The sequence below is a fragment of the Thamnophis elegans genome, chromosome 7, assembly GCF_009769535.1.
Source record: "Thamnophis elegans isolate rThaEle1 chromosome 7, rThaEle1.pri, whole genome shotgun sequence".
NCBI lineage: Eukaryota > Metazoa > Chordata > Lepidosauria > Squamata > Colubridae > Thamnophis > Thamnophis elegans.
Window position 1 is genome coordinate 14,484,656 of NC_045547.1, and position 27,757 is coordinate 14,512,412.

A 27,757-nucleotide genomic window follows, 5' to 3' on the forward strand; every position below is an offset into this window, starting at 1 on the left:
GACACCCCTGGCCTATGCCTACTCTTTTTTTTTTAATTTGATGGTAAGATTAGGCTACTTTGAACTTGGATGTGAGCAAAGCTAAACTGGCAAGAATGAGAACATGCTTCAGGATTCACAATGATGCTCAGAGCTGGAATTGGGTAGAGGGATTTTCAAGTGCACCCGAAAGGAACCTCTTAATCTGTTCTTGACACTGATTTTGTAGGAGGACACTTCCAGAAGCTGTCGTGAAGACAGGCCCACCCTTGTAAGTGCCCTGACCGAAAGAAGAATTGATGCTGCCATCGGGAACCAGAATAAAGTGAAGTCTATGGCAACACAGCTGCTAGCCAAATTTGAGGAGAACGCTCCTGTACAGTCCACGGGTCTCCGGAGACAGGTGAGAAGGGACCCGGTATTGGATGCATTTGGGGCTTTAGTGAATAAACGATGGATCTTCTTGCCTTGGAGGGGCATTTGAATTTGAGTGGAGGTCATGCAGCCTCCCTCTGTAGCCAAATAAGTTATAAAAGCTGCACTTGCATTCTAGGAATAAAGAAGCTCTTTTTAAAATCCTGCTGGGGTTTTATGCCAGTCTGTCAAAGAGCAGTGCTGGAATATGGAGACGTGCTGGCAAGTTGCTCAGTGTCTAGAAACAATTTGGAAGGGGGGGGGGGGGGGTAGAGGCCTGATCAGGTTCCCAAGTCATGAAAGCTACTGCTTGAGAGCACCACCAGCCCCCATTCTGTGCTCATCCCGGTGTTAAACGTAGCCTTCAGGGAACTCCTTTGTAAAATAATCTTTGATGAATTGCCATCTGTTCAACATACAGAAGACAGTTTTTCAGTAGCTGTTGCAATGAATCATTAATACATAACCAGCTTCTCTGCTTGAGAAAGTGGTTCAAATAACCGGCTTCACCCAGGAATCCTATAAGTTTTATTTAACTTGACTGAGCACCACGGGAGACGTATCTTCTCCCAGCGAGCATTGTATCCAATTTGCAAATGTGCTGCAAATGGAATGCCAGAATTTCAAATGATACCCTGGTAAAGATACTGTTGGCATGAAGAACGGATTAAAACATCTGTGCTGTGATTATTTTAGGAATTTCCCCCCCCCCCTCTGATAGTTCACTTCCAATCTAAACCTATTCAAATAACTTGTCCAAATAATAGGAGACAGATGGCCTCCTCGTGGCTAAGTTTTCTGTCTTCCTTCCCCCCTTTCCCCCCTCCTCCATTTTAAAATATTTCTCTATTTTTTTGCTTTGCCAACTAATTTTTCCTTACTCCGTTTCCTCCCCCACCCCTTTTTGATGTCTGTCTTCGAATCACCCTGTTCAATTTCCACCCCGTCCCTTTGTGGGTTTCTTTGTGAGTTCCGTTTTTTGCCTTTCGTGGAAATGCCCACCATCTGGGCATGTTACGACCTGCTTGCAACAATCTGCCCAGCCTTATCAAGACCGTGCTCTCAGCCATCCTGCCTATCGACAGCGAGAGCAGGGCCGCCATGCCCCAATACCTCAGTGGAAACAGGTAAAACGAACCCCGATGAATGACTGTCACACTGCCAAACCCATTGGCTAATGCTTTTCCATCCCACACTACTACTTCTGTTCCTTTACGCAGGGCCTGCTTTCTGTTCAAGATCTCTGAGCCTACTAAAGAGTTATGACTTATATATGGTTTCTAGTTTCTAGTCACCAGTAAAATTGATAGCACAGAAAAGTTAGCAAAGATCCTTTCTAACACATCTTATTAACAAAACCTTGAGCAGTCATGAGATCACTACCGTGAAAGCATCTAATAAATGAAATTTCATTTATATGGAAGCATGGCTATCCCATCAGTTTATATAGTCATGATTTGAAGATACTTACAATTGAATCTTGGGAGCACTTAATATTAATGCATTCTAGTATCTATGAGGAACTTTCTTGAGGGAGATTTAATCCTCAGCACTGGCAAACATAATATGAGAATTAGCCCTGGCGGAAATACTTCACACATTTTGAAATATACCAATTGTGTGTCCCTCTTACACTAATATAGAGGAACTGGCCATTTACCCAAAGATGCATCTTTCTGTTCCTGTTACAGATGATAAGAAAAGTTTATTTCATTTGGCATTTTGGATTTTTGCTCTACTTAGAATAGATGCTGGTCATTTTCAGCTTTAAGAATTTTCAAAGAGATTTCATTATAGTGTAAATGTAAATAAGTTATTTCATTTAATTAGGAGAAATCTTTTAGAAATTAAACACACCCTTTTCCGTCTTCTGATTCCTATTCTAGTATTGTTTTCAGTATAAAGTTTTCAATATAAAGTTTCTTCAAGGAAATCAGTTTATGGTTAGGGAACAATTTCCCATCAGAACATGAGCAAAAAAACCCCAAATTAATGTAAGGATTAATAATACATTAAGCATTCTAAGCATTCACATACAATAGGTATATAGATTCTTTTAAAGGAAATGTATAGCAGTATTAGAGCTTCTAATATTTAAGCATCTGCTTAAAACACAAATGAAAATGAAGATGAGTCTATTCAGTCTTGGTAAACTCCTGCTGGTGAATATCTCTTGTTGGCTTACTTATTTATAGTGGCTATTGTCCATCATCATTATCAACCTATGGATAGCCTCCTTCAACATGTTACCATCAGCAGGACATCAGGTTATGAAATGCTCCTGTAATTATTTACCAACATATTTTAATTTGTGTATCAGCCACTCAGTCAAAACCTGTACATTTCCTATGTCAGGCCTGACATCCTACTTGATTCTGGCCAAAATTATGCACAACCTTTTGAAAGCAAAATGAAGTGGAAAATAGCAGGCGGAACATAACCGCACCAGATGGACATGCTTCATTTCCAACTCCGATTGTGTGCTAAGTGCAGAGCCAAGAAACATGGAATTAATCTGCAAGAAAGGAATATTTTTAAATTTGTTTTGCAACATGGCTCTCTTTTTGCTGTGTAACTTAACATACCAAGTTTATACAGTAGAACGCTTGCTATGTTATATAGTTTAATTTCTTACTTCTGAGCAATTTATGTACAGGACTTGGAGCCGATCCACACAACCCTCAAACATAAAGGTTTTTTGCTTTTTTTGGAGCAGATCATTTAATTTCTTGACCTAGATTCAGATGAGTCCCAGAGAAAGCAGGAGTCTGAAATATAACTGTATCATTGGTATGATTCTGGATGTGAGGGCGATCTGGCTGTGACATCTGTCACATTGATCGCCAGGGTTGATTTGGCTGATCTGGCTGGCTGATCTGGCTGTCCCCTTCCTCCCTCACCACTCCATGTGCCTCCCTCCCGAAGCTGCGTGCTCGGTGGAAGAGGACGACCATCCCAGATAGAAGGAGTGTACCGATCTTCGGTCAAGGGTATACGATAGCTGCGCTCCCCTGCTAGAACCTCCAAACAAGCTCAAGGTATGATTCTGGCTTCCCGAGTGAAATTGCTTTGAGATCTTAATCTTCACAATTGTCATATGCGAAGACAATCCTGCTAAAGTATGATGCTATCTTGATCAATGAAAATCACATCAAGGATGAGTTACTGGAACAAGATGAATTATCATAAGAGATTTCAGCATTTGAAGAACTTTGGGTGGCCAGCTAATGGAGAAGGCACTATAAGAATATAACAAATATCCCACAGCTATCCAAAATCAGCTGTTAAAGGAGATATGTCTTTCTAACAATGGTTGCAAGATCTTATCCTTATATTTTTCCTTCCGATTGCATTCAGATGGTAGTTGTTGACAAACATAACTGTTTGTCTCCTCTCTCCTCTATATGCAACCCCCCCCCCCTCCCAAAGAGGCAATCTTTAATGGAAATTTCCATTTTTATTACTACCAACACAGGGAGAATACTGTAATTACAGACAAAGTTTTTAGTTAGGGCATTTTTTTATGAACTTCATTCTGGTCAATATCATGGTTTCTTCTTGAAGATGAAGCATATATGGCTTTGAAAGTGAAAGGTACAAAGTTTTCCAAATTACTGTTTAAGAGTCTTACAAATTACAGTGTGAACTTTTGTTGAAGTTCATTGAACAAGTCAATCATCTCTTCGCTCAGTAGCTTGAAGCATGTAGAGACATGGTATCTTCTCCAAGAGAAACAGCATCAAATGTAAATGGAACAGCTCTTTGATTTTCTTTCCACTTATAGCCAAGAAACAATTCATCCCACATATACATTTTGGTCAGATCTAAGAGTGTCTGAGACATTAGTCCTTTTGTGTTTTGATTGTATTCCACAAAAACATCTGGCCAAAAGAATCTTATGCCTTTTATTCACTTGATGCTTTACCTTGAACAAATTTAATTAAGTAGATTCAACATCTTTCTACCAGTTCTAATCATCCTCACATTTTTTATTAACATGAGTATACACAGTAAGAAGTATAGTCTCTCTCTTTTTTTTTTTTTTATAAAAACGGACATTATTAAAAAGATTAAATCTACTCTTCTACCATGTCAGGGGAAAAATCTAACAATAGCTCTGAAGAAATAAACATGACTGCTCTGTGGTTGAAGACAATTTCATCTTGAACTTAACAGCTTTACTCATCATTTGCATACTAATAGCACAATTATGTGGGGGGAGGTGGAGGGGAAATAAAAGTTTTGAAACTTGAAATTTGCAGATTGGAATTCTGACGGTAGGTCATTGTGTCAAGATAGTCAAATGTGTTTATTATTTGATGGAGAAGGATTATGTTGGCAACAACATCAGACCTTTTTACACTGAAATGGAAAAAGATGATTATTATAGAAGAACATCAACAGTGAATTCTGTAATACACAATCGCCTTGTACCTTTAATGCGTTGACCCAGGAAACACCCTTCATTGTTGTATTTTTATGAACCAAGAACTGAATGCTACCCTCCCCCTCCCCAAGTGGGAAATAGTGTATTCTACATTTTTGGAAGTTTGATGGAATGATCCATACTTTAGATGGATTTATTGGGACATGGTAGAGTGGAGCCCAGGCCCAAAAGTAGGAAAATACAAAACTGGAATAATAAACTGCAACTGTGAATTTGATTGCACAAATTGTAGGGGTAGTTATGAAGAATAAGGTTATTAATCATTACTGACCATGAAGACTTCGTATTGTGCTCAAGGGTTCAGAGGTTGAACGTCATGGCGTTCTATCAGTTGCTGGGGAACAATTGTGTATGGACTGACACACTGACATCTTGTTTGTATGTTTTCGAAAGATGAAAAAGTTGGGCACCCAGTAGTGTGGTTTGCAAAGTATCTCTTACATTCTATGGAACACTGTGACTCCATCTCTAAATACATAGTCACTGTAGTATCAGGAAGTTAGAAAGATAGGCCTGTGCAGATGTAGAAAGGACAAGTCCTATTACAGTGTAGTGTAGTATTAGCTTTGGGGAACTAGAAAGAAATCCAGGTGGAATCTTATGTCTCATCAATCATCATGTAGTCTCTCATGATATGAGTCATCATTAGGCAAGCAGTAAAGTTGATGATACGATCCGGTGGCTCAGTAGCTAAGACACTTAGCTTTCCGATCAGAAAGGTCGGCGGTTCGAATCCCAAGCACCACGTAACAGAGTGAGCTCCCGTTACTTCTCCCAGCTTCTGCCAACCTAGCAGTTCCAAAGCATGTAAAAATGCAAGTAGAAAAATAGGAACCACCTTTGGTGGGAAGGTAACAGCGTTCCGTGCACCTTTGGTGTTTAGTCATGCCGGCCACATGACCACAGAGACATCTTGGGACAGCGCTGGCTCTTCGTCTTTGAAACGGAGCTGAGCACCGCCCCCTAGACTCGGGAACGACTAGCACCTATGTGCGAGGGGAACCTTTACCTTTACCTTAAAATTGATGGTATATATATGTTGTATGACCTGTATATTCTGGTATGTTTTGCAATTAATATTATTGGATTGGGAAAATAATATAAAAATAGGAAACAGCAGTATATTTCTACACAACAACAATAGCTTGAGTTGTTTTATGCAAATTGCTCAACACTGCATAGAGTAGGGCAGGCAGTTCATTTTGCTTGACTGACGTTTGGTGCTTTTGAAACTGGACACAGAATTCCATATTTGAACATTTTTGAGGCCCTTCAGACAAATGAAGCAACCTGTCAGGAACATTTGTGAAAGTTTTCAGGTGAAGTGAAAATCCAGCCCTTTTTAATAGTTTGCTCTGCAGAGGGTCGAGCTCTGAAGCTAAGAAAGAAAACAAGGTTAACATTTCCTTCAAATCACTTGTTCTCTTTGATTCCTTCCCCATATATTCACGTGCCACTTCCATTATCCCCAGCAACATTGCATTGGCCAAAATCCACATTTAATTTAAGGAGCACTGCTCCAGATCAGGGATCTTCAACTTTGGCAACTTTAAGACTTGGAGAATTCTGGCTGAGGAATTCTGGCAGTTGAAATCCACAAGTCTTAAAGTTGCCAAGGTTGGAGACTCCTGTTCCGGACAATGCATTTTTCAGTCCCAACTCAGGCAAAACATAGGGGAAGGCGCTCAAATGCATTCCTTGGCTACACAATTTGAGATCTGTATTTGAACGAAAATGCTGGTTTTCTCTGCAGAAAAAAATAATAATAAGATGTTGCGTTTTCTATGCTGGGTGTCAAAATAAAGCCGATGATATTGTTTCTTGTTCTATCGTTTTCCCCTCCTGTTGTTTTAAAACAAAGATGAGGAAAAAGGAGCGTTGTCGGACCTGTCCCAAAAAAGTGATCATGCTCTCTTCTTCCTCCATTTGTACTTCCTCTCCATCGTACCCCAGTCAGCAGGTGATTTCATTCTGCATGCTCTGTCCTTCTTCCTTTTTCTCTTCTTCCTTGCTTCGTCAAATGACTGGATTACATGCCCTTCTTGGGTTGGGTTTCTCCTTAAAAGCCTGCAGATCTCTTTTAATCTGATTCTTCCTCTCCTCCCTAGAGAAAACTTAATAGTACACATTGGATTTCAGTTTAGTATCTTATGATTAAATGGAATCTACTTGGTCCATTACCTTAGATAATTATGTGCAACATACGTATGTTGCTGAACCCAATAAAATCCTGAGCTTAAATAAAGGCTAATGTTGGGATTGCACAGCTATCTTATTGTTATAAGAGGAGTGGCAATTAATGCTAACAATTTAAATTCAAAATAGTTTGATTCTATTTTTAGTTTAAGATCTTTGTGATTGCCTGTTGTTTGGCTTTTTGTTTTATTTACTATGATTAAAATACTCCGTTTACTTGCCTTCAAACATTAGAGGTGTTTTTCCTGTTGAGGTGTTTTCCTTGACAGAAAATTTGTAGGCATTTTTCTTAAAACTTTATTGTTATTTTTTGTGTGTGTGTGTGTTTGTATGAATGTATGTATACACATACATACATACATACACACACACACACACACACACACACACACACACACACACATTACCACAGTGGTTCCCAAACTTGGCAACTTTAAGACTTGTGGACTTCAACTCCCAGAATTCTCCATTTGCCAAGTTTGGAAACCACTGTATTACCATATATACATTGTTGTTTTGACAATATCAAAATCTACTTGTTCTTATCTAACTCTTGTTATAGCTGGATATCTGTGATGTCTATGGAGATTCTCAGTCATCCAGGTCATGGTTGTCCCCAAGGGGCTTTTTCAAGAGGCAACTGGACTTTCTGGTTTTTCTTTGAAGAAGTTTTGCTTCTCATCCAAGAAGCTTCTTGAATGAGAAGCGAAACATCTTCAAAGAAAAACAAAAAATGTCAGTTGCCTCTTGAAAAAGCACCTTTGGGATATATGTGGTGTTCAAGATACCAGAAGTTGCGAGTGCTCCAACACTGGAAGTTTTTAAGAAGATGTTGGATAACCATTTGTCTGAAATAGTATAGGGTTTCCTGCCTAAGCGGGGGTTGGACTAAAAGACCTCCAAGGTCCCTTCCAACTCTGTTATTATACTACATTATATTTTTTTTCTTTCCTTGTCATTATCATCACTGGTGAAATGCAAATTCTTTCAAATCTTGCTCATTTTATTTTATTTTTTAAAGAGAAGAAAGTGAGACATAAAAAACATGTAGATCAAGTTTTTATGCTGTGAAATTATATTAGTATAGTTACTAAATTACTATAATTACTAAAATCTTATTATACTCAGTTCTTGGGAAGCATTTTGTTAACGAAGGTTCTTAGAGAAACCCTGCTCTTCAATGGAGCACAGAGACATTATCTTCTTTACTTGTGAGATTGGAAAACTCAATCATGTTTGACCCTTAAGAAAAGTGTTCCCAGTTCGGCTGATTCTAGCCCACTGACCTTTTTACTTCCTTTAGTGCTTTATTTTATCTTCTCCCACTTCTAAAGCACTAATAAACAACTAAATCCTTTAAAATGTCTGCATCTTGCATGTTATCTATTTTTGTGGACACCTTCGGTTTTTCTGGTTACTCTTTCCAGGCAATATTCCTTAGTGTTATGCCAAATGCCAGGGCAGCGATCAGGTGCCCAGGCAATTGGTTCTTTTGGATCTAGAAACAATAAGCCGGCCAGTAAACAAAGGTAGTTTAAGCTTTATTATTAGCTCAAGCAAACAGAGGAGCCGCCAGGAGTTTCTTAATAATACCCCAAGGGTAGCCATTTTCCGTAGCTCCCAGCGGTGGGTTCCATGCAGAAGCACCCAACTAGCAACAATCTCAAGGGTTTTTTTTTTAATCGAAAGCTGGCATTGTGATTTCATGGCATTGTTTGGTCATTAGACTATAAGACCTGACACTTTGACTTGGTGGCACTTGACTCTGAGATGGGAATTAAAAGTCAGATTTTCCCCAGGAAGAAAAGCTTGGCAGCTAGGTGTAAATTCCTCCCTTCTCCTTTATTTAGTAAACAAGTAAAGAAAGACCAAACAAGTTAGCTCAAAATGAGTTCTAAACGTCTAGATTTTTTCTTAATATGAAGGAGAAATCAAAACATGTCACTAAACTTGAAATAACAATGGTCATCTGCGTTGGCACTAGACTTGGAAAATGATGTGTTTCTCTAAGTATAAATAGTTATGCAACAGCATGACAAATTAAGAGCCTAAATCAGCTGTAGCTTAAGAAGCTTACCAATTTTGGTATCCTCATTTGTAAAAAAAATATATTGGTCTTCTAACCATTGTCCTCGTGGTTGGAAAAAAACAGACGTAAATCAAAATGTGTGCTTGATTCAACTAAGGGGGGGGGAAGCTCCCTTAGTTAAGGTCATTCCGCATCTAGTATTCGAGAGACAGGCTGAGATTTAAAATGCCGATTTCAGGAAAACACTTAAACGTATTTAGTTAAAATATAATCCCTTTCACACTGAATAGAATATCCTTCCACTTATAGCCTCCTGTCATTTGGGAAAGGGTAAATTGCTGGATCTTTTGTGGGTTTTGGAATTTTTTCCGAAGCCATTCTTAGAGGAAGGGAGGAAGCCAGGCTGATGAAGCAATTTTGCAGTGCCCTTGCCAAAGTATGACTTTTTGTTTCGTGTGACAGTATAGTAGTCCTTGCTTAGCGACCATAATTGGAATCAGCAACTGCATCATTAAGAAAAGCAGTCGCTAAGTGACTGCTTACAAACTTCCTTCAGCTTCCCTTTGCTTTACAGGCCAGCAAAGGCCATAAAAGGCCATATATGCAAGGATTAAATTTATTTCTTTCATCCCCATTATAATTGTGAATTATATCAGTTGCGAAATGGGGACTACATTATGTGTGCACACCTACAGGTGTAAGAGCTTAGGGTGTGAAGCCCCAGTGCTGCTTTCATCCTGACAAAAGGGCAAGAAGGAGCTGTCCATACCCAAGCCTTTAGGGCAGTGATGGTGAACCTTTTCGGCACTGAGTGCCAATAGGTTCAAGTGGAAACGTCGCATGCGCGCATGCGCAATCATTAGGGCCATGCTCTGGAAAAGCCAAACTTCTGAGTTCTAGCATGCATACAGACCTGACAAATCAGCTGGCCGGCACGCATGCGCAGGCTGATTTTCAGCACTGCCGGGCATGGGAAGGGATCATGCTTCAGAAAAGCTGAACCTCTGGGCTCTGCCGTGCATGCACGAGTGACGAGCAACTGGCTGGCATGCATGGCACACACCGGTTTTCAGCACTGCCGCGTGTGTGAAGGACAGCTGATTGTCGCGCACTTATGCACGCCAAAAATCCAGAAAACAAACAGGCAAGACCACGCATGCTGAGCGACATGGCTTCGCGTGCCACTTTGGGCACGCGGGTCATAGATTCGCCATCACGGGTTTAGGGAAATATATGCTTCAAAAGTCTGAAAGTGTTACTTTGGTCACAGATTGTGGACCCTGATTATAAATCATAGCTGTTTAAAAATATGTGTAAAATAGTTATGATTTGAACATGGAAGCAGCTCTGGATTTGCTAGGTGAGAAGATAACATCTTTCTATGTTGGCACTTCAGAAAACAATGCCATTTAAACAATATATAAATGCAGACTTGATAGAAAGATTATAACTATAGGAGTTTCTTTGTGAAGAGTAGTTTTCTGTTGCTCTTTGGAATTTTAGTTTGATAAAAACAATTATCTCCTATCAAGTCGTTGTCAACTGCTAGCTACCACATAGATAGATTTTCTCCACGATGACTAAAACTATAGATAGGTAAATTGTAATATAGGCATCTAGATTTTTTAAGGATAGCTTATGGTCCCCATAGATGAATAGAAGAGCGAGGCTGGTCCAGAGGCCTGTTTACTTCTCATGTTAAGAAGAGTTGGATCTTTTCAAAACAATAAATGTATTTTTAAAAATTTATCTGGTTTTGATTAGCCGAATTATTTACGTCTAACTCTCCCCGTTATTTCTAAAACAAGGTAGATTTTAATGCACTAACTTGGTCATTTCTTGGAAACTGTCTCTTTTTCCTGCACCCCTTTTATTACTGTGTATGCAGTGTTATGTCACAAGTTATTAACACAGTTTGTCTAGAGTGTTATTTTTAACCATGCCTCATAAAGTTGGATAAGTATGTTCTCCCTATCCCGGCATGACCTATGCCGAAATCAAAATATTTCCTGGACTTGTAATCTTTTTCTCCTCTAGGGCGATCCTAATTAAACTCTGCTGTCTTTTGTGTGTCCGGGGAGGGGTGGGGTGTGTGTCGTTAAGGTAACTCTTTTGCCCGCAGGCCACCAGAGATCCTCAGACAGATCCACCTGGAGAACAGAGTCCCAGGCATCAATGGGTAAATTGGCATGATCAAACCAAGCATGAGTTGTAGAAGGCACATCGTCAGCTGGCTGGGGAGGATGGTTGTGTGTTTATCTGTGTGTGGATGATGCTAATAACCTCAGTGCAACACTGCTGAAGATCTTTCCAAAATTAATCTTTCTCTTGAGTGTATGGGGTTGACCAAAGAACTTGCTTGGAAAAGGTCTGACCCACCTTTTGAAGAGTATGCAGTACGCTTTTTCAGTTTGGCACATTGCTCACTGCAGATCTGGAACCAGCTTTGGGGTAGGGAATGCGGTGGTGAAGCCAAAGGAGGCTTTTTTCTGCCATAAAGGGTGCATTTGGTATGATTCCCCTTCAGTGCTATCAGATTTACTATACCGCTGCTGAAATATAGATAAGATAACCTTTATTGTTATTTTATTTTTACTGCGAGCACACTGGCACGCATTAAAAAATGAGAAGCAAAGATGGAGCAAGAAAAAAAACCCAGAGCATTTTCTTTCTCTTTCTCCTAGCCCTTATATTGCATCGATCTTTCTGTCCTTGCTCTCTAACTCTCACTGTGCTATATGGAGTCAATCCCCAAAAGATTCTTCAGAACCCACAGAAGCACAATTCTTCTCTCTTCAGTATTTCAAAAGAGCCCTACCTTTCCCCCTGCCTTTATCTGTCCTTCTGTATTACTTAGAACAGGGGGTGTCAAACTCAAAAGCCGTGGGCCACATCCGGCCCGCAGGGTGCTTAGATCTGGTCCACGGGGCTGCCCTGCAAACAGCGAAGGACCGCCCCGTGGTGCCTCTGTCAGCGAAAATGGAGCTTGGGAGCCTGTTTTCACAGGCAGAGCGCTCAGGCCACCACAGGCACCATTGACACAAGTGAAATCAAGCTGGCCAGGGCCACCCTGGCCACGTCTACCCCCCCCCCCAAGGTCAAACACAACCCTGATGTGGCCCTCAATGAAATTGAGTTTGACATCCCTGACTTAGAATGACCATGGTGTTTGGATAGACATGGAAGCATGTTTTATTTCACGCTGCTGCGAGATGCTTGGAATGCAGCCGCTACTTTCAATCCACTGGAAACCAGTAGGTCTTCAACAGCAGACATGATCAGATTGGGCCACTGTACGTGGTTTATGACAAGTTTTGGTCCCACCCGAGGAGTGAAATAGCTTCTATTCCAGAAGAGTTTTACAGCTCCCTCAAATGGCATATCGTTGAGCTGTCTGGCATGGACACTTATCAGCTTGGCTTCTTTGCTTTCAGCTCTCTCTTTTTTCCCCCCTGTGCATATTATTTCCTCCAGTCATTTTCTTCCTTCGTTGTTGTTCTGCAGAGGACTCATCATTTCTTTTCAGATGACCATATGGCCGAGCATACCCTCACCATTAAAGAGAGGGCAAGCCAGCTGGCCGCTCTTCTGGAGCAGAGGCCAGCCACCAGGCACCAGGTGATGGATTTCCTGCTTGTCTGGTCTGGTTTGATCGCTTGCTGTTCCACGGAAAGGGAATGAAAAGTTGCTGCAGCTCTTAATGTGGCAGGCATCAGACGCCACGTATTAATGGCTGATCACTATATACTCACATTGTAGCGGAATTCATGCACTACCGTTCTGAGCTTGCAAAGAAAAAAACTGTGATTTCCCCCCCCCCCTCTTTTCTAACAAATGTTCCCCCTTGTGGAATCAGTATTTCAGTAGATGCTTCTGGCACTAATGAGCGGAATGTGGCTTCTGTGGGAAGGAAGTGACTAAATTAAAAAGGATTTTTGATCAAAAGCATGTTTTGTACCTCCAAAGAATTGGGATTGCATTTTTCAGAGACTGGAAAAGATTCAACCAGTTGTTAGCAGAACATTGCTTGGCCAGTCTGGAGCAGAATTATGTCTGCAAGTATTTATTAGGTTTGGGCAACCATGTTTTTGTAAAATGACCTTCTTCAGGAGTAGCTAAACCCAAGAAATCAGAAAGTACTGTATTTTTCGGACTATAAGACACACTTTTTTTGTCTCCGAAAAGGGGGTGAAAATGTCTGTGCGTCTTATAGACTGAATATTGCTGAAGCTCCGCCTACCAGCTGGCCATTTTTTGGCATCCACATGCCCCTTTCTCAGATTATTTTTTTTGCTAGTTTGAGGCTTTTTCAGCCCGTTTTTGAGGCTTTTTTGATCCGTTTTTCCAAAAACAAGTGGGCTGAAAAAGGCCTCAAAGACGAGCTAAAAAAGCCTTGAAAATGAGCCAAAAAAGCCAAAATATACAGGCCAAAAAGCCCCCCAAATGGGCCAAAAAGCCTTGAAAATGGGTAGAAGAAAGGCTGGAAAAGGACTGAAAAAAGGCCCCCCAAAAGGTCCGGAAATGAGACATGCAGAGGCCAAAAAGCTTTTTTCTTGTTGTTTTCCTCTCCTAAATTTAGGTGCATCTTATAGTCAAGTGCATCTTATAATCTGAAAAATACGGTAACTTAACCCATAAACAGGGTTTAAACCCAATTTAAAAATGGTTGTTAAAAAAAAGAACAAATCAAATTCCTGCATTCTCTCTGCTTCATTAATCTGATACGCGGTGCCAGGAATTCAGTCATATATTATCCCTTGAAAATTAGAATGCATTCTGAAACAATTCTTAACACACCCTCTGAATGTGTTGAGACTGCAGATCCTAAAATTCCAGTGTCTTGGAACTCTGGTATTTGCTGTCTAAGCACAATGCAGAGGGCGCCAGATTCAGGAAAACTAGCATATACTTTCTAGTCTTGTGTAAGCTACTGCAGTGTCAAATTCTGTCCGTTCAGCTATCAGTTTTGGCTTATAGGGTCAAACCCCACATTAATCCTGATGGTATAAAAAGCAATCTCCTCTTTTGATACATTCCAATCAGCAGCTTTGCCATAAGGCTGTAAAAATACATCTCTTCAAAAAACCCAATCTTTTTGTTTTTCGTTGTGTTTTATAGCCACAATATTTCTGTTTATTATTACCAAATGATAATCTTCTACAAGGGTGGCTCAGTGGTTAAAACGTTGAGCTTGTCGATCAGAAAGGTCGGCAGTTTGGCGGTTTGAATCCCTAAAGCTGCGTAACGGAATGAGCTCCCGTTACTTGTCCCAGCTTCTGCCAACCCAGCAGTTCGAAAGCACGTAAAAAAATGCAAGTAGAAAAATAGGAACCACTTTGGTGGAAAGGTAACATTGCTCTGTGCGCCTTCGGCGTTTAGTCATGCCAGTCACATGATCACAGAGACGTCTTTGGACAGCTGGCTCTTCGGCTTTGAAACAGAGCTGAGCACCGCCCCTTAGAGTCAGGAACGACTAGCGCATATGTGCGAGGGGAACTTTTTTTTAAACTACTACATAAACTTTTCAGAAAGATTTCCCAGATTTTCTTCAGAGCAGATTGTTGACTATAGTGTAGTAAAATTTTTTTCCAAATCCCCCAATCCTCATCAATTTGGATAGTTCTTCATTTCCAGAATTTGAACTAAACATGACAGGAAAGCGCTCATGGTGAGCACTTAGGCTCTATTGTTTCCCCGCTGAAAGCATCTGATATATTGAAGGTTGGATGGATTTCATTTTCCTGTGGCTTTTAAACATGTCATCGCCTGACTTTCTCGCCTTTATTTTGTAGCCAGAGACTGAGCGAGCTCGTCGATCGGTTGTCGAGCAGTGGGAGCTCTCCTGTAGCCTCCGCTCTTCCAGCCGCCCCGCTTCTCCCTCATCTGATTCCCTCAGACAGGTAGCATGATGTGGGGCTTCTCGCTACACCTGGCTGCATACATGAGCCTGCTGTTGAATAGACCTCAGGCATCTCCAAGGTCTCTGCTTTGGCGAAGCTGAGCTTAATTCTGTTTTGCTTGCGAATGAGAAAGCTTAGGCTGCTTTATACCTAGGGTATGCCAAGGCTTATAGAAATCGGTACCGATGTGCATCTTGCCTGTCTTAACTTCACTGGCTCTATTTCAGAGTATGCCTCCAATGACTATTCACAAAACACAAGGACACACACCACGGAGGTCTTCAAGAAGCCTCTTCCTTCTAATATTGTTATTTGCAATGTATTGGACTGCTCGAGGCATCCCTGGAGCTCAAAATGACCAAACTATGGTTTGGTTAGCAAGTATATTTCTTCTCACCTGACTCCACTCTTATCTCAGGATTGTAGCCTTTTGTTCTCACTTTTGAAGTAGTTGTAATTGTGACGACTGAAGTTGCATGGCTACTTACAACCAGGGTGGACTTCAAAAATTTCAGCTACGGGTTCTCTGCCCGGTTACTCGGTGAGCGTGGGCATGGCCTAGTCGGCCTCCTGCACTAGAAGAGAGTGTTGTTTTTGCCTTTCCCAGGCTCCGGAGGCTTTCCTCAAGCCTCTGGGAGGGCGAAAACTGCCTCCCCTGACTCCGGAGGGCCGTTTTTCCCCCCTCCCCGAGCCTCCGCATGGGCCCTGCACTTACGTCGCATTCATAACGGGCTGCGTGGAGACTCCTGGGAGGAGAGGGGGCAGCCAGGGATGGAATTTGGAGGTTCTATAAACCTTCTATAATGTTAGCTATGGGTTCTCCCGAACCTGTTTTTTGGAAAGTAAAAAAACGGAGGCCAATAAGTGAAGAAATGAAATGCTTATCGCTCACCTTGTTGAAACTAAAGCTCATGAATGTTCCAACCCACCCAGGCCGCCCCATCAGCTGTTCACCTCCCAATGACACTGACTTGTTATAACCTACCCATGATAAGACTCATTGATGACTTACACCTACCCATGACAAGACTCATTGATGACTTACACCTGGCCCAACACTCATTGATGACTTACATCTGGCCCATCACAAAACCCATCACAGACTCTCATTTGATACACCCACACCTGAACTCTTGTAAACAAAAAACTGACACTGGCATCCCCTAAACTCTGTTACCTATCCTGCTAACAAAACATTCAGAAACCAACCCATAAGCTCGGAGAATTAACGTTCACTCTCATCTTACACCCAGGTTACAGATATTTGCCACTATTGCAAACATACATTTATTATTGAAACTGTAGAATCCACTTCTAATCTTGTTTTCTTGTGTGTCTGTTCGCTTTTATTTGGGTAGCAGAAGGAGATATCGTTTTGAGTGGGTATATCGAACGTGATGGCTAAATTTACAGGTATCCAGAAATATTTTCTGGTTGGAAGACTGGGAATATATATCTCCCATTCCAAGCAAAAAAATAAAAAGGAAATCTTCCAACCAGATTTTGGGTAGGAAATCAAGACTTAAGAGGCCTCTGCAGTCATTTCCTCTGATTGAGGCAGAACCAATTTAAACCAATTACTAAAAAACTTTTGGTGACCCACAGGTCACACATTTTCTCCAGCCTTTCCAAATGAAAAGGAAGAAGCATTTACAAGTCACAATCTACTCTCTGTGAGTTAAAGACTTGCTGACAAGCAGAGAGTAACTGGTTTCTGGCAGTTATCCAACATAATTGGCCAATTATGCAGCCAGTACGTGATTAAGACAGAAGGTCATAATGTATGGAAATAGGCAGGGTTTTCAAAGGACCTTAATTTGCCAGACTTCAAGATAACATGCAATTTTTAGAAGACTTGCTTGCTTCATTCATACAGAAACAGGAAGTAGCAACATTATCTTCCAAACAATTATTACTTCATGGTTGATGATTGCAAAATGAGATGAAAATCCATAGATTAGCCAGGCTTGTAGATGTTCTTGAAATGTGGGGTATAGTGAAAAGGAAAGGAAATTGTGAAGAATTTCAAATTAGATGAATAGGCAATGACATAATGAATAAACTCCAAAAACTGCAGGAGATTTATGATAAAGAAGGCAAGAATCTCATCATTATGTACAGCATACATTGTTGAAGTCCAAATTCTCTGTGATTTCTCCAGAAAAAAAAGCAGGAGGTAGGGTGTTGTGTTCTTGCGTAAAATTTTGCAGTCACAATAAAAGGTAGTTTAAGAATTACAGATTATTAGGTAATCAGCCAGGGTTTTAATAATTGTATGTAAATCTGTGGGGTCCCTTTCTCTGAATAATGTGTACAATTTTGATATCCCAACTCAAAATGGACATTGAAGAACTTCCTCTACAAGGCTGAGACTAATTTGTGAGTTTTAGTTGAAGAACATCATACTGTAAGATATTTTCTGGGAACATAGGATAGGCTTACATAATTTTGCACATTATGGGGACTTTTCTTTGACATAATGCTAGAATTATGTCACAGGTGATTGGCAGCAGAGTTGGGGATAGATTAAACAATTTCATCACACTGATTCCTGTAAACACTGAATTTCATGAGCTTTAATGGTTCTTTAAAAAGAGACAAAATAAATCCAAAGAAACAGAAAAAGATTTGTAGAAACCTCAATCCACCTAGTTTATTTATCATGGTGAGATAGGCAGCAAACAAATTTAATAAATAAAACAAATAAATAAAATTATTAGATTTATATCCCTTCTTTACTTGTACAACTCTAATGTTCCTGTCCCCTATTTCCCCAACAATAACCCTGTATGATGGATTGGGCTGAGATAGAGGGACTATCCCAAAGTTGCTCACTTAGCTTTCGTGTCTAGTTGTAGTTGGCTGACTATTTTAGCCCTAAGCGGAGACACAGTCCCAAATTATGATCAGAAGAACCGAAGACATTATAGTCACAGCAGCTTTTACAGTCATGGTAGTTGGGCAATGAGGAAACGTACTTCTGCATATCCACCCAACATCAGATTGGAGAAGGACAAAGCTATCATATCTTTTCTACTACTTCAGTCAACTCAAGATGGCAAAAGGGAGAGCTTGCTGGTCTTACTTAGCCAGTGTTCTTCTGTGCAAAGGAAATTAATGTATAATAGTTGGAACATCCTTTGTTTTTGAAACGACTGAACTGCTGGATGGTTCTGCTTTGTTTTTGAATCTCTTTTCAAACTTGTTTTTCTTGAAGAGGTGCCATCCAACATCAATCTGTTTTTCGTTTCCCATGGAGGTGTTGGCAGAATGCATTTTGTGCAACTTGTCAAACAAAAGCTTTTTCTCTTCCAATATAGCTCTCTGATGATCATCCTGTCCATTTTTTTCTGTAGTGCAGTTTGATTTATAGGGTGCTTTTAGAAGCCTGCAGAAATGCTCTTCTTCTTGAGTTAATATCAGCAATTTTCACATTAATTGTCTCTTTCCCGCTGTCGTCTTTTTTGTTTCCCTTCCAAAATATCCTTTATTCAGAACACACAATTCCCAAGCGTATGTCTTTGGATATCATAGTATCCAAATAATTGGATATTGCTTTGAATAACATTCTTCTGTGTACTGTATATGCCTGAAATAGCAGCACAACTTTTTTCTAACACATATATGTTTCAGCCGGGGAACATCACCATATTTTTCAGAGTATATGATGCATCTTTTCCCCCCTAAAAGAGCGTGGAAAGTTGGTGCGTCTTATACACCAAATGCAGTCATTTTTGGCCTCCTGAAACCCTGCCCCACAAAAACTGAGGCATTTTTCCCCATGCCCCCTGAAGCACTCTGCAGGCTTCAGCAGGGCCGGAGGAAGGCAAAAACGCCCCTGTTTTTGTGAAAAACAGGCCATTTTTTGCAAAAACTGAAGCGTTTTTGCCTCCCCCCAGCCCTGCTGAAGCCTGCAAAATGCTCCTGGGGGCTGGGGAGGGCAGAAACGTTTTTTCTTACTTACCTCTTCAAAATCTTGGTGCGTCTTATACACTGCTGTATCTTATAGTCTGAAAAATACAGTAGTTTAGATTTAGCAGAACTGTGGTAATAGAAGCAAGTTTTTAACTCTCTAATGTTTCTTGGGTGGTTTTCTTACATTTGGATTGTCTCACTTTGAGCAAATACAGCGCTTGTCTCTTATTGAATCGGGATTTTACTCCTATTCTCTTGCCTTGTGTGCATCATCAGGGCCAAGGTACTGCTAGAATCTAGTACCTGTCTGGGGGCTATGCCTGGTTTTCAACATAGAGATAAATACAGCACATTGGATGAATAGGATGATGGAGAAACTCTGGTCTTTGTTTGGTAAAAACATACCATATTTTTTGGTGTACAAGACGCACATTTTTCCCTAAAAAAAAAAAGAGGCTGAAAATCTGGGTGCATCTTATACACTGTATGCAGCATTTTTTGCCTCCTGAAACCCTGCCCCCTTCACCAAAACGGCCGTGCATAGCTTGTAGGAAGCTTTTAGAGAGCTCCCGAGGGCTGGGGAGGGCAGAAATGAGCAAAAAATGGCCCGCTGTTTGCTCAATTTTACCCCCCCCCCAGCCCCCAGGAGCACTTTATAAGCTTCCTAAACGCTATCTTTTTTTTTTTGGAAAATGGGCCTGTTTTTTGCTCATTTTTGGCTCCCCACTCCCCCAGGAGCACTCTGCAAGGTCCCTAAAGGCTATTCATGCCTTTTGGGGGGGGGGAACAGGCCCGTTTTCACGAAAAACGAATCATTTTTGGAAGGTTTGCAGAGTGCAAAAACTTTTTTTTTATTTGCCTCTTCAAAACCTTGGTGCGTCTTATACTCCGGTGCGCCTTATACTCTGAAAAATACAGTAAATTTAACACAAAAAAATTGTTTGTCACGAAAGTGACTCCCTGCTGGATTGGGACTGAAAGGCGAAAACGGAAGCATTATGCTCCATCCCATAATTGCGTAGACCAGGTTGTCCCGATAGACCAGTCCCACTGGAGAAAAAAACACTTTAGTCTTTGAACATCTTCCCATTCCTTGAAGTGTTTTCTGACAAATGAGTCAGTCCAGGGATGGTGAATGGGAGCATGCCCCCGCGTGCTCATCAGGGCCACAACCTGGAAGAGGAGCTGCCCAGGGGGCTTACGCGGGCTGGAAAATGAACTTCCGGTTTCCAGCACGCGCATGCACACCGGCCGACTAGTCTTCCGGTTACTGGAAGGCATGAACGTGCGACAAACAGCTGGCTGGCGCGCAGCATGCTCACACTGGAAAAAAGGAAGACCAGCTCTTTCAGTTTCCGGCACTGCCACACGTACGAAGGCCAGCTGATCATCGCGTGTGCATGTGTGCCAGAAACCCAGAAGAGGAATGGGTGACGCTGCATGTGCCACTTCAGGCCCATGTGACCATAGGTTCAGCATCACGGAGTTAGTCTCTTCTGCAAATCACATGGAATTGGTTATGGACCATGAGGGGTTACATTTTGTGCTGCTTATACCACTGGTTGCTGCTGTTTTGCTGGTATCACACCCACTTGCGTGGTCCACTGCCGTGGCATGGTTTGATTAGTTTTTGCACCCTTTTTTAAAAATCCTTTTTTTCCCCCCTTTTGTGGGTTTCAACGCCATTTATATTGTTTCTCTTTCCATCCATTACCTTCCCTCTCCCCAATTACTTTCACCTGGTAGAAGTATATAAAGATGTATACAGGAGGCGTGAGCTCATTGGCTGAGCAGATAGCCAATCAGCTTCAAAGGAAAGACCAGCCTAAAACCCTGCTAGACAAAAAGGAACTGGTAAGAGAATGACTTGCAGAGAGCAAAGTGTGTTTTGTGAGTGTGATATTTGAAGTTAGGCTCTCTTTCTTCATCTCATAATAAAGCATTTCTCGCCCCCTCCCCCCCTTTGGTGCTTTAGCTGAGGTAGTCAGGCGTCTATGGAGCTTCTCAATCATCCAGGTCAGGGTTGTCCCAAAGCTGCTTTTCAAAGGGCAACTGGACTTCCTTGGTTTCTACCCTTTCCTCCCCCCCCCCGCCCCCCCACTTTTTTGAAGACAGCAAAATCCACATTTTGGACAGAGGGGACTGCTGGTATGAAAGAAAGAACAAAGAGGCCATCTGTGTTAAAATTGAACAGCCCTCTCTCAACACAGGGGGAGGCAGAAGACATCACCCATGTCTACAACACAGTCCTTTTAGCAGTCCAAAGAAAGTTGTGGCCTGCGGGTGACCTGTGGAACTGGCAGCCGACTCAGACAGTGAGGAGGTTGGGGAGGAATAGGAGCCAGTCCTGAGGGCTGAGGAAAGCTCAGATGAGGGCTGTGCGCCGGAGGCAGAGAGGGAGCTGGACAGCAGCGAGGCAGAGGAACAGCTGGAGCCTGTTCCCAGTGTGTGCATGCTCAGAGCTGCCGGAAGACAACAATTAAGAAAGCAGGGTCAATTCAGGAGTAAAGCCACACCTTGGGGGTGATTGGCCCCTCCCATAGGAAAAAAAAAGAGGAGTGAACGGAGAGTGGGCTTTTACAGGAAACAATTTGTTATTTTGGCCGGGTCAAGAGTGGAAAGATCTGTTTGTAACTATAAGAGACTCTGTGCCAAGTTTTGACTTGCCCTGCATTTGGAAGTTATTTGGCAGCTCGCCAAATGAGATAAGGTTCGTGTTTGATAAACAACCCTCTGAAAGATTGCTTGCTAAGCCTCGTGGACTGTGGATGAAAGGCAGTCACAGTCGTGTAAATAAAAGGGGGTTGCTGGGACCAAGACTCCGCTTCTTGCTTGATAAGGAAGCCTGGGTAGCAACAACACCCATTTGCACTTTGATTCAGGTGACAGGTACAGGTAAACTCCAAGGGTCCTCAATGACTCTCAGAGAGCTAAAGGACAGCCTTCAGGATGCCAGATGACTTCAAAAATATAAACCTTTTCATTCCCCACCATTCAACCAGATCTGAAGAAGCTACTTGGATGAGAACCACAAAATCTTCAAGGAAAAAAAAACCCAAGAAAGTCCAAGTTCAAGGGGGGAAAAAACCCAAGAAATCTTTTTGAAAAGCACTTTTGGGACAGATAGTCAGACATACCTGTTTCGGTTCCTGACTCTTGTAAAGGCTCCTATGAATAAAAGATGAGTGGAGAGATAGATTGTGTCTTTAGGATGAAACATGTGGACGCCACTCAATATCATATATAGACGGGTTGAAACTCTCGCCTTGGTAGATGAGGAGGTTTATTACCATTGCAATTTCTGTATCACAAATATCTCTTTCACAATAACCCTACAAAGTAAATAATTATTTCCTCCCTTAGAGATGGGAGGTAGGTCAACAAGACTCTATGAATTATTTATATATCCTCTAATCCATCAAATGCCATGGGACTTGTTGTATAATTCGGGTAGAAGTGAAACAGGTTCCTGTATCATTTGCCAACTGTTTCACTGTCTCAGGATCCTTGATTTATTGTAAGTTCCTCTGTTTGGGGCATTCTCTGGAGCATCGTCTGTAGAAAATTTCAAGACCACCCAAGAGAAAATGAATGGCTTCCATGGGAGTAGAAGCAAACTTACAAGGCTTTCCTTGCTTCTGTCGCTTTAGGGTTCATTAAAAAAAGAATTCCCCCCCAATGTTGGAGGCAGTGATGTCTGCTACTTCTGCCACAAGCGGGTTTATGTGATGGAGAGGCTCAGCGCTGAGGGCAAATTCTTCCATCGCAGCTGCTTTAAATGTGAATACTGCGCCACCACTCTACGCTTGTCCTCCTATGCCTACGATTTGGTGGACGGTAAGTGAAATTTTCTTGGAGGTTGAATTTTGCTTCTGTCTTCTGGGACTGCGTGTCTGCAGAAACAGATCTCGGGATATGTCGTTGGAGGAAGGAGAGGGTAGTTGTTCTGGGAAAAATTGGCGGAGGAGGAGGTTATGTGTATCACCTTGAGCTCTTGACAGAATACAAACACATACCATGTTTCCCTGAAGATAAGAAAGGGTCTGATTTTCTTTTGACTCCTGAAATAAGCACTTGGCCATACTTTTGAGGAGGTTTTATTATTTTGGAGGTGCAGGAGGTGGCGAGCATGGCCACTTCATGGCTGCTGCTGTGTTGCAATATTTTCAGGGAGGGCTTATTTTAGCACATGCACTCAAAAGTCGAATTGGACTTACTATCTGGGGAGGGCTTATTTTCAGGGAAACAGGATATTAATATCTAGGTTTATATTAAAGCTAAGTACTAAAAGTATCTACAGCTACAAGAAAAAGTATGTGAACCCCTTGGGATTACATGGAGTTTTGCATGAATTGATCATAAAATGTGCTCTGAACTTCATCTAAGTCACAACAATAGACAAACACAGTCTGCTGAAAATAATACTACACAAACATTAGATGTTACCATGGTTGCACATAACATGTAAACATTCACAGTGCAGGGAGGAAAAAGTATGTGAACCCTTGGACCTAATAACTGGTTGATCCTCCTTTGGCAGCAATAACCTCAACCAAACGTTTCTTGTAGTTGCAGATCAGACCTGCACAACGATCTGGAGTAATTGTGGACCACTCCTCTTCACAAAACTGTTTCAGTGTAGCGATATTCTTGGGATGTCTGGTGTGAATCGCTCTCTTAAGGTCATGCCACAGCAATTCAATCGAGTTGAGGTCAGGACTCTGACTGGGCCACTCCAGAGGGCGTATTCTGTGCTGTTGAAGCCATTTTTGTGTTGACTTACTTGTATGCTTTGGGTCATTGTCCTGTTGCATCACCCATCCCCTGCGGAGCTTCAGTTGGCAGACAGATGGTCGTATGTTTTCCTGCAAAATGTCTTGATAAACTCTGGAATTCATTTTCCCATCAATGACAACAATCCGTCCAGGCCCTGAGGCAGCAAAGCAGCCCCAAACCATGATGCTCCCTCTGCCATGTTTTACAGTGGGGATGAGGTTTTGATGTTGGTGTGCTGTGCCTTTTTTTCTCCACACATAGTATTGTGTGTTTTTCCCAAACAACTCAATTTTGGTTTCATCTGTCCACAGTATATTTTGTCAGTAGTGCTGTGGAACATTCAGGTGCTCTTTTGCAAACTTCAAACGTGCTGCAATATTTTTATTTTTGGACAGCAATGGCTTCTTCCGTGGTGTCCTCCCATGTACTCCATTTTTATTTAATGTTTTCCTTATTGTAGATGTGTCAACAAAAATGTTAGCATGTGCCAGAGATTTCTATAGGTCTTTAGCTGACACTCTAGGATTCTTCTTTACCTCATGAAGCATTCTGCACTGTGCTCTTGCAGTCATTTTTACAGGACGACCACACCTCTGGAGAGTAGCAAGAGTGCTAAACTTTCTCCATTTGTAGACAGTGTGTCTTACTGTGGACACATGAACATCAAGGCTTTTGGAGATACTTTTGTAACCCTTTCCAGCTTCATGCAAGTCAACAATTCTTGATCGTAGGTCTTCTGAGAGCTCTTTTCTGTGAGGCATGGTTCACATCAGACAGTGCTTCTTGAAACCAGTAAACCCACAACAGGTGTGTGTTTTTAAATGGCAGAACAGCTGTCAGCAACACATCCAATATCATCACACTGATTGGAGTCAAGGTTGGCTCACTCCTGGCTCCAATTAGCTCTTGGAGACATCATTAGTCTAGGGGCTCACATACTTTTTCCTCCCTGCACTGTGAATGTTTACATGTTATGTGCAATTAAACCATGGCAACATCTAATGTTTGTGTAGTATTATTTTCAGCAGACTGTGTTTGTCTATTGTTGTGACTTAGATGAAGTTCAGAGCACATTTTATGACCAATTCATGCAAAACTCCATGTAATCCCAGGGGGTTCACATACTTTTCCTTGCAACTGTATACTAAAGGATACTCTAGGTATAGATCTAGATATACTAACCTCTTACAAAAACACCAACTGAGACTACTCAGTTTATTTGCAATGAACAACAGTTGCTCCTTTCTCTCACAGAAAGGAGCCTTTAAGCTTTAAAGACAAAAGAACAGGTACTTTTAAATCTCAGCTGTAGATTTTCAATAGAGAAGGGATAAAATACCTATGATTCAACTCCTAATTCTTCCATAGAGAAGGGATAAAATACCTATGATTCAATTCCTAATTGATGTTAATGTTGTGGAAAACATTGCTTAATAATTAGCAATGATGGTTACATTTTACATTTACAATGATACTATCTCAGTGCAGTGCTCAGAGACTGCAGATCTTTGCAGCCACATATTAATTAGATTTCTCTTGTGAGATCTCATAAGATGCTAACAGAGATATTCCCTGGGGAGAGGAATAGCCAGTTTCTCAACTTTTAAGATTTTTGTGATTAGACTGCCATAACTTTCCATAGGGAAGTGTCCTCAGAGAATCTTCAGAAGGTTTAGTGCAGGAGTGTCAAATTGGATTTCTTCAAGGGCCGGATCACATTGTAGTTCTTCTCTGCAGGCTGGCCCGGGGGGTAGGGTGGGGGAGAGGGGACGACCGCCTCCTGCAGCACTCTGCCGGCCAGAACAGGGCATGAAGACCCCCGCCCTGCCCCATTTTGGCTTCCGGCAGCACTGTGGATCGCTCCTTTGCTATTTCCAGGCCAGCCCCGCAGGCCAGATTTAAGCACCCCTGGTTTAGTTGGGTCATCAGAGGTTGTTGTACTGCTGACTTCAGGAGCAGATCTATTGGCTGTTGGAATATTTAAGACAAATATTTAAAACGTATAGTTGAAAACCACCTGTCTTGGCATGACACAAGTTTCCCCCCATTCTTCATCCCTCAAAGTTTCCCAGAGTTTCTTGTAAGCAAGTAGCCTGTTTGGAGTTAATGCCTAGCCCTTCTGTTTTTGCATTCATTTTTCTAGCAGTTTTTCTGCCAGATTTTCATGTGATACAGCCTTTGTTCCTCAACAGTAGTGCTTTGTTTGGGATAACATACAAGTTTCCCTGGGATGCTCGGGTGGCTAACTGGGTGTTGGTTAATAGATGTCAAGGAAATGTAGGAAAATGGATTATTTTTGAAGCTGGAATCAGTTAACTTAAATTCAACTTTGGGGACGTAATTACATAGGTGACATGACAAAGTAGACATGATAGAAGGAAGCTCCTGCATTGCAAGTGTTAAACAACTGTGGTTTTCGCCTATTATCTTATTGTTCTCCTTGATCTGTTTGTAGGAAAATTCTACTGCAAACCTCACTACTGTTACAGGCTTTCAGGTTATGCCCAGAGGAAGAGGCCAGCAGTGGGTCCATTGTCAGGAAAGGTAAGGTGGAGTTTTATTTTTTATTATTAACAGAGTTGCTTCTTGGTATTAAACATGGCTTTGAGTCGCTTGTAAGGGGAGGGTTAATTTTAAACCTTGCAGACTACGCAAGAATGTATCAGTGGATGTAAAATTATACTTCCCTGTAGTCAAAATTGAAAATATAGAATCATAAAAATACTCTCCTTTACATTATTTCCTGTATGCTCAAGCATTTCACAAAAGAGGAGTTTTTGAGTCAAAATCTGCAAGGCTGGCTACTAATGAGTATGTCCTCCAAATGTTTTGGACTATCTCTTTCATAAAAGTGAGGTAAAATTGGCTGTAGAAAGGATTTATGGAAACTGTAAGCCAAGATACATAGAAGACATCAGGATCTATACCTCAATCCAGAATATCAGGTCAACTAGATGAAGGAATAAATTAAAACAGTAACATGTTCATTTTTTCTCTATGGTTGACTTTATATTCTTTCTTTGCATTTAAAACTTTATATAATGTCAAATGGCCAAATCTGCATCTATAAACCCACATTTTAGTTTGTTTGTTTATATATATTGTATGTATATATGTATATATGTACGTACGTAAGTATATCCACCTAAGATTTAAGGACTCCCTATCCTTTTAGCCTTCTGGAAGTTAATGAAAACTTGGCTGTTTCCACCAAGATTGGGTTAGGATGGGGTTGAGTCAGGGGATCAATAGTATGATTGGTCTGTCACCTGATGAAAAGAGTTTATATTTTTTTTACTGGTTGCCGTAAGATGTCTAGGATCCCTATGTAAGATAGGCAGCCACATACGTTCTTTAAATAAATAAAGATATGAGTGAAATAAGGAAATAAGTGATCATGCTATCTACCTATTATCCATGGAGCATTGATGATGAAGGGACTCGTGAATTATATTAGGGTGGCCAACTTCCAGCTCATGACTGGTTTCATCCCTAACCTTTTGCCAGTAGACGTTATTAGCCATTCGCCATCTGATTCACAATCTGTCGCAGATTGTCTTTGCTGATGGATTGGATGGTGGTGGTTTGGGGGTTAAGAAACTGACGAAATGGACTTGTATGCATTTGTAGGCTGATGCAACCTAATAATAGGTTGTTGTCAAGCTCCTGCCCCCCCCCCCCCGCTTCATTTTGAATGTCCTTCTGGTATCTTTGGATCAAAGAGCAGCTTTTGGTCAGTTTTGTCCTCTGGCAGAAGCAGCCTGTTTCCCAGCAATCTATTGAACATGGATGGGAGTGAAGGAAGTAGATGCAAAGACCAGAGTATATAGAAAAAAAAGGAATATCAATAGGAGACGAATGAGCTGGAGAAAGCTGAAGGAGTTGTAGGGTTTGATAAACAATCTTCAACTGTACGTTCTATTTCAGTGAAACACACACAACCCTCCCCATAGCCAGCAGAGGACGATATGCCGAAAATCAGTTATCAGTTCCACAAAGCTGTCTTTGTTTTGAAGGAATCAAAAGTAATATAATGAATCAAATCGTGATTAAGTAGGATCTCAGAAGCTCACCACTGCAAACATATTCAGCTTTTTAAGC

The 27,757-nt window shown here is 41.3% G+C and overlaps 1 protein-coding gene across 5 annotated transcripts in view; it reads left to right on the forward strand.

Annotated features, from left to right (window-relative positions):
• The window catches only part of MICAL3 (microtubule associated monooxygenase, calponin and LIM domain containing 3), a 218,929-nt gene that overhangs the window by 109,994 nt on the left and 81,178 nt on the right, over positions 1–27,757 (forward strand). For 4 of the 5 annotated variants that reach the window (XM_032220796.1, XM_032220795.1, XM_032220797.1 and 1 more), the window contains 4 exons: positions 209–382; positions 1,437–1,520; positions 22,531–22,717; positions 26,112–26,200. In XM_032220796.1, the coding sequence (XP_032076687.1) occupies positions 209–382; positions 1,437–1,520; positions 22,531–22,717; positions 26,112–26,200 (534 nt within the window). The remainder of the gene's footprint in view (positions 1–208; positions 383–1,436; positions 1,521–22,530; positions 22,718–26,111; positions 26,201–27,757) is intronic. The other variant, XM_032220801.1, reaches the window with a different exon arrangement.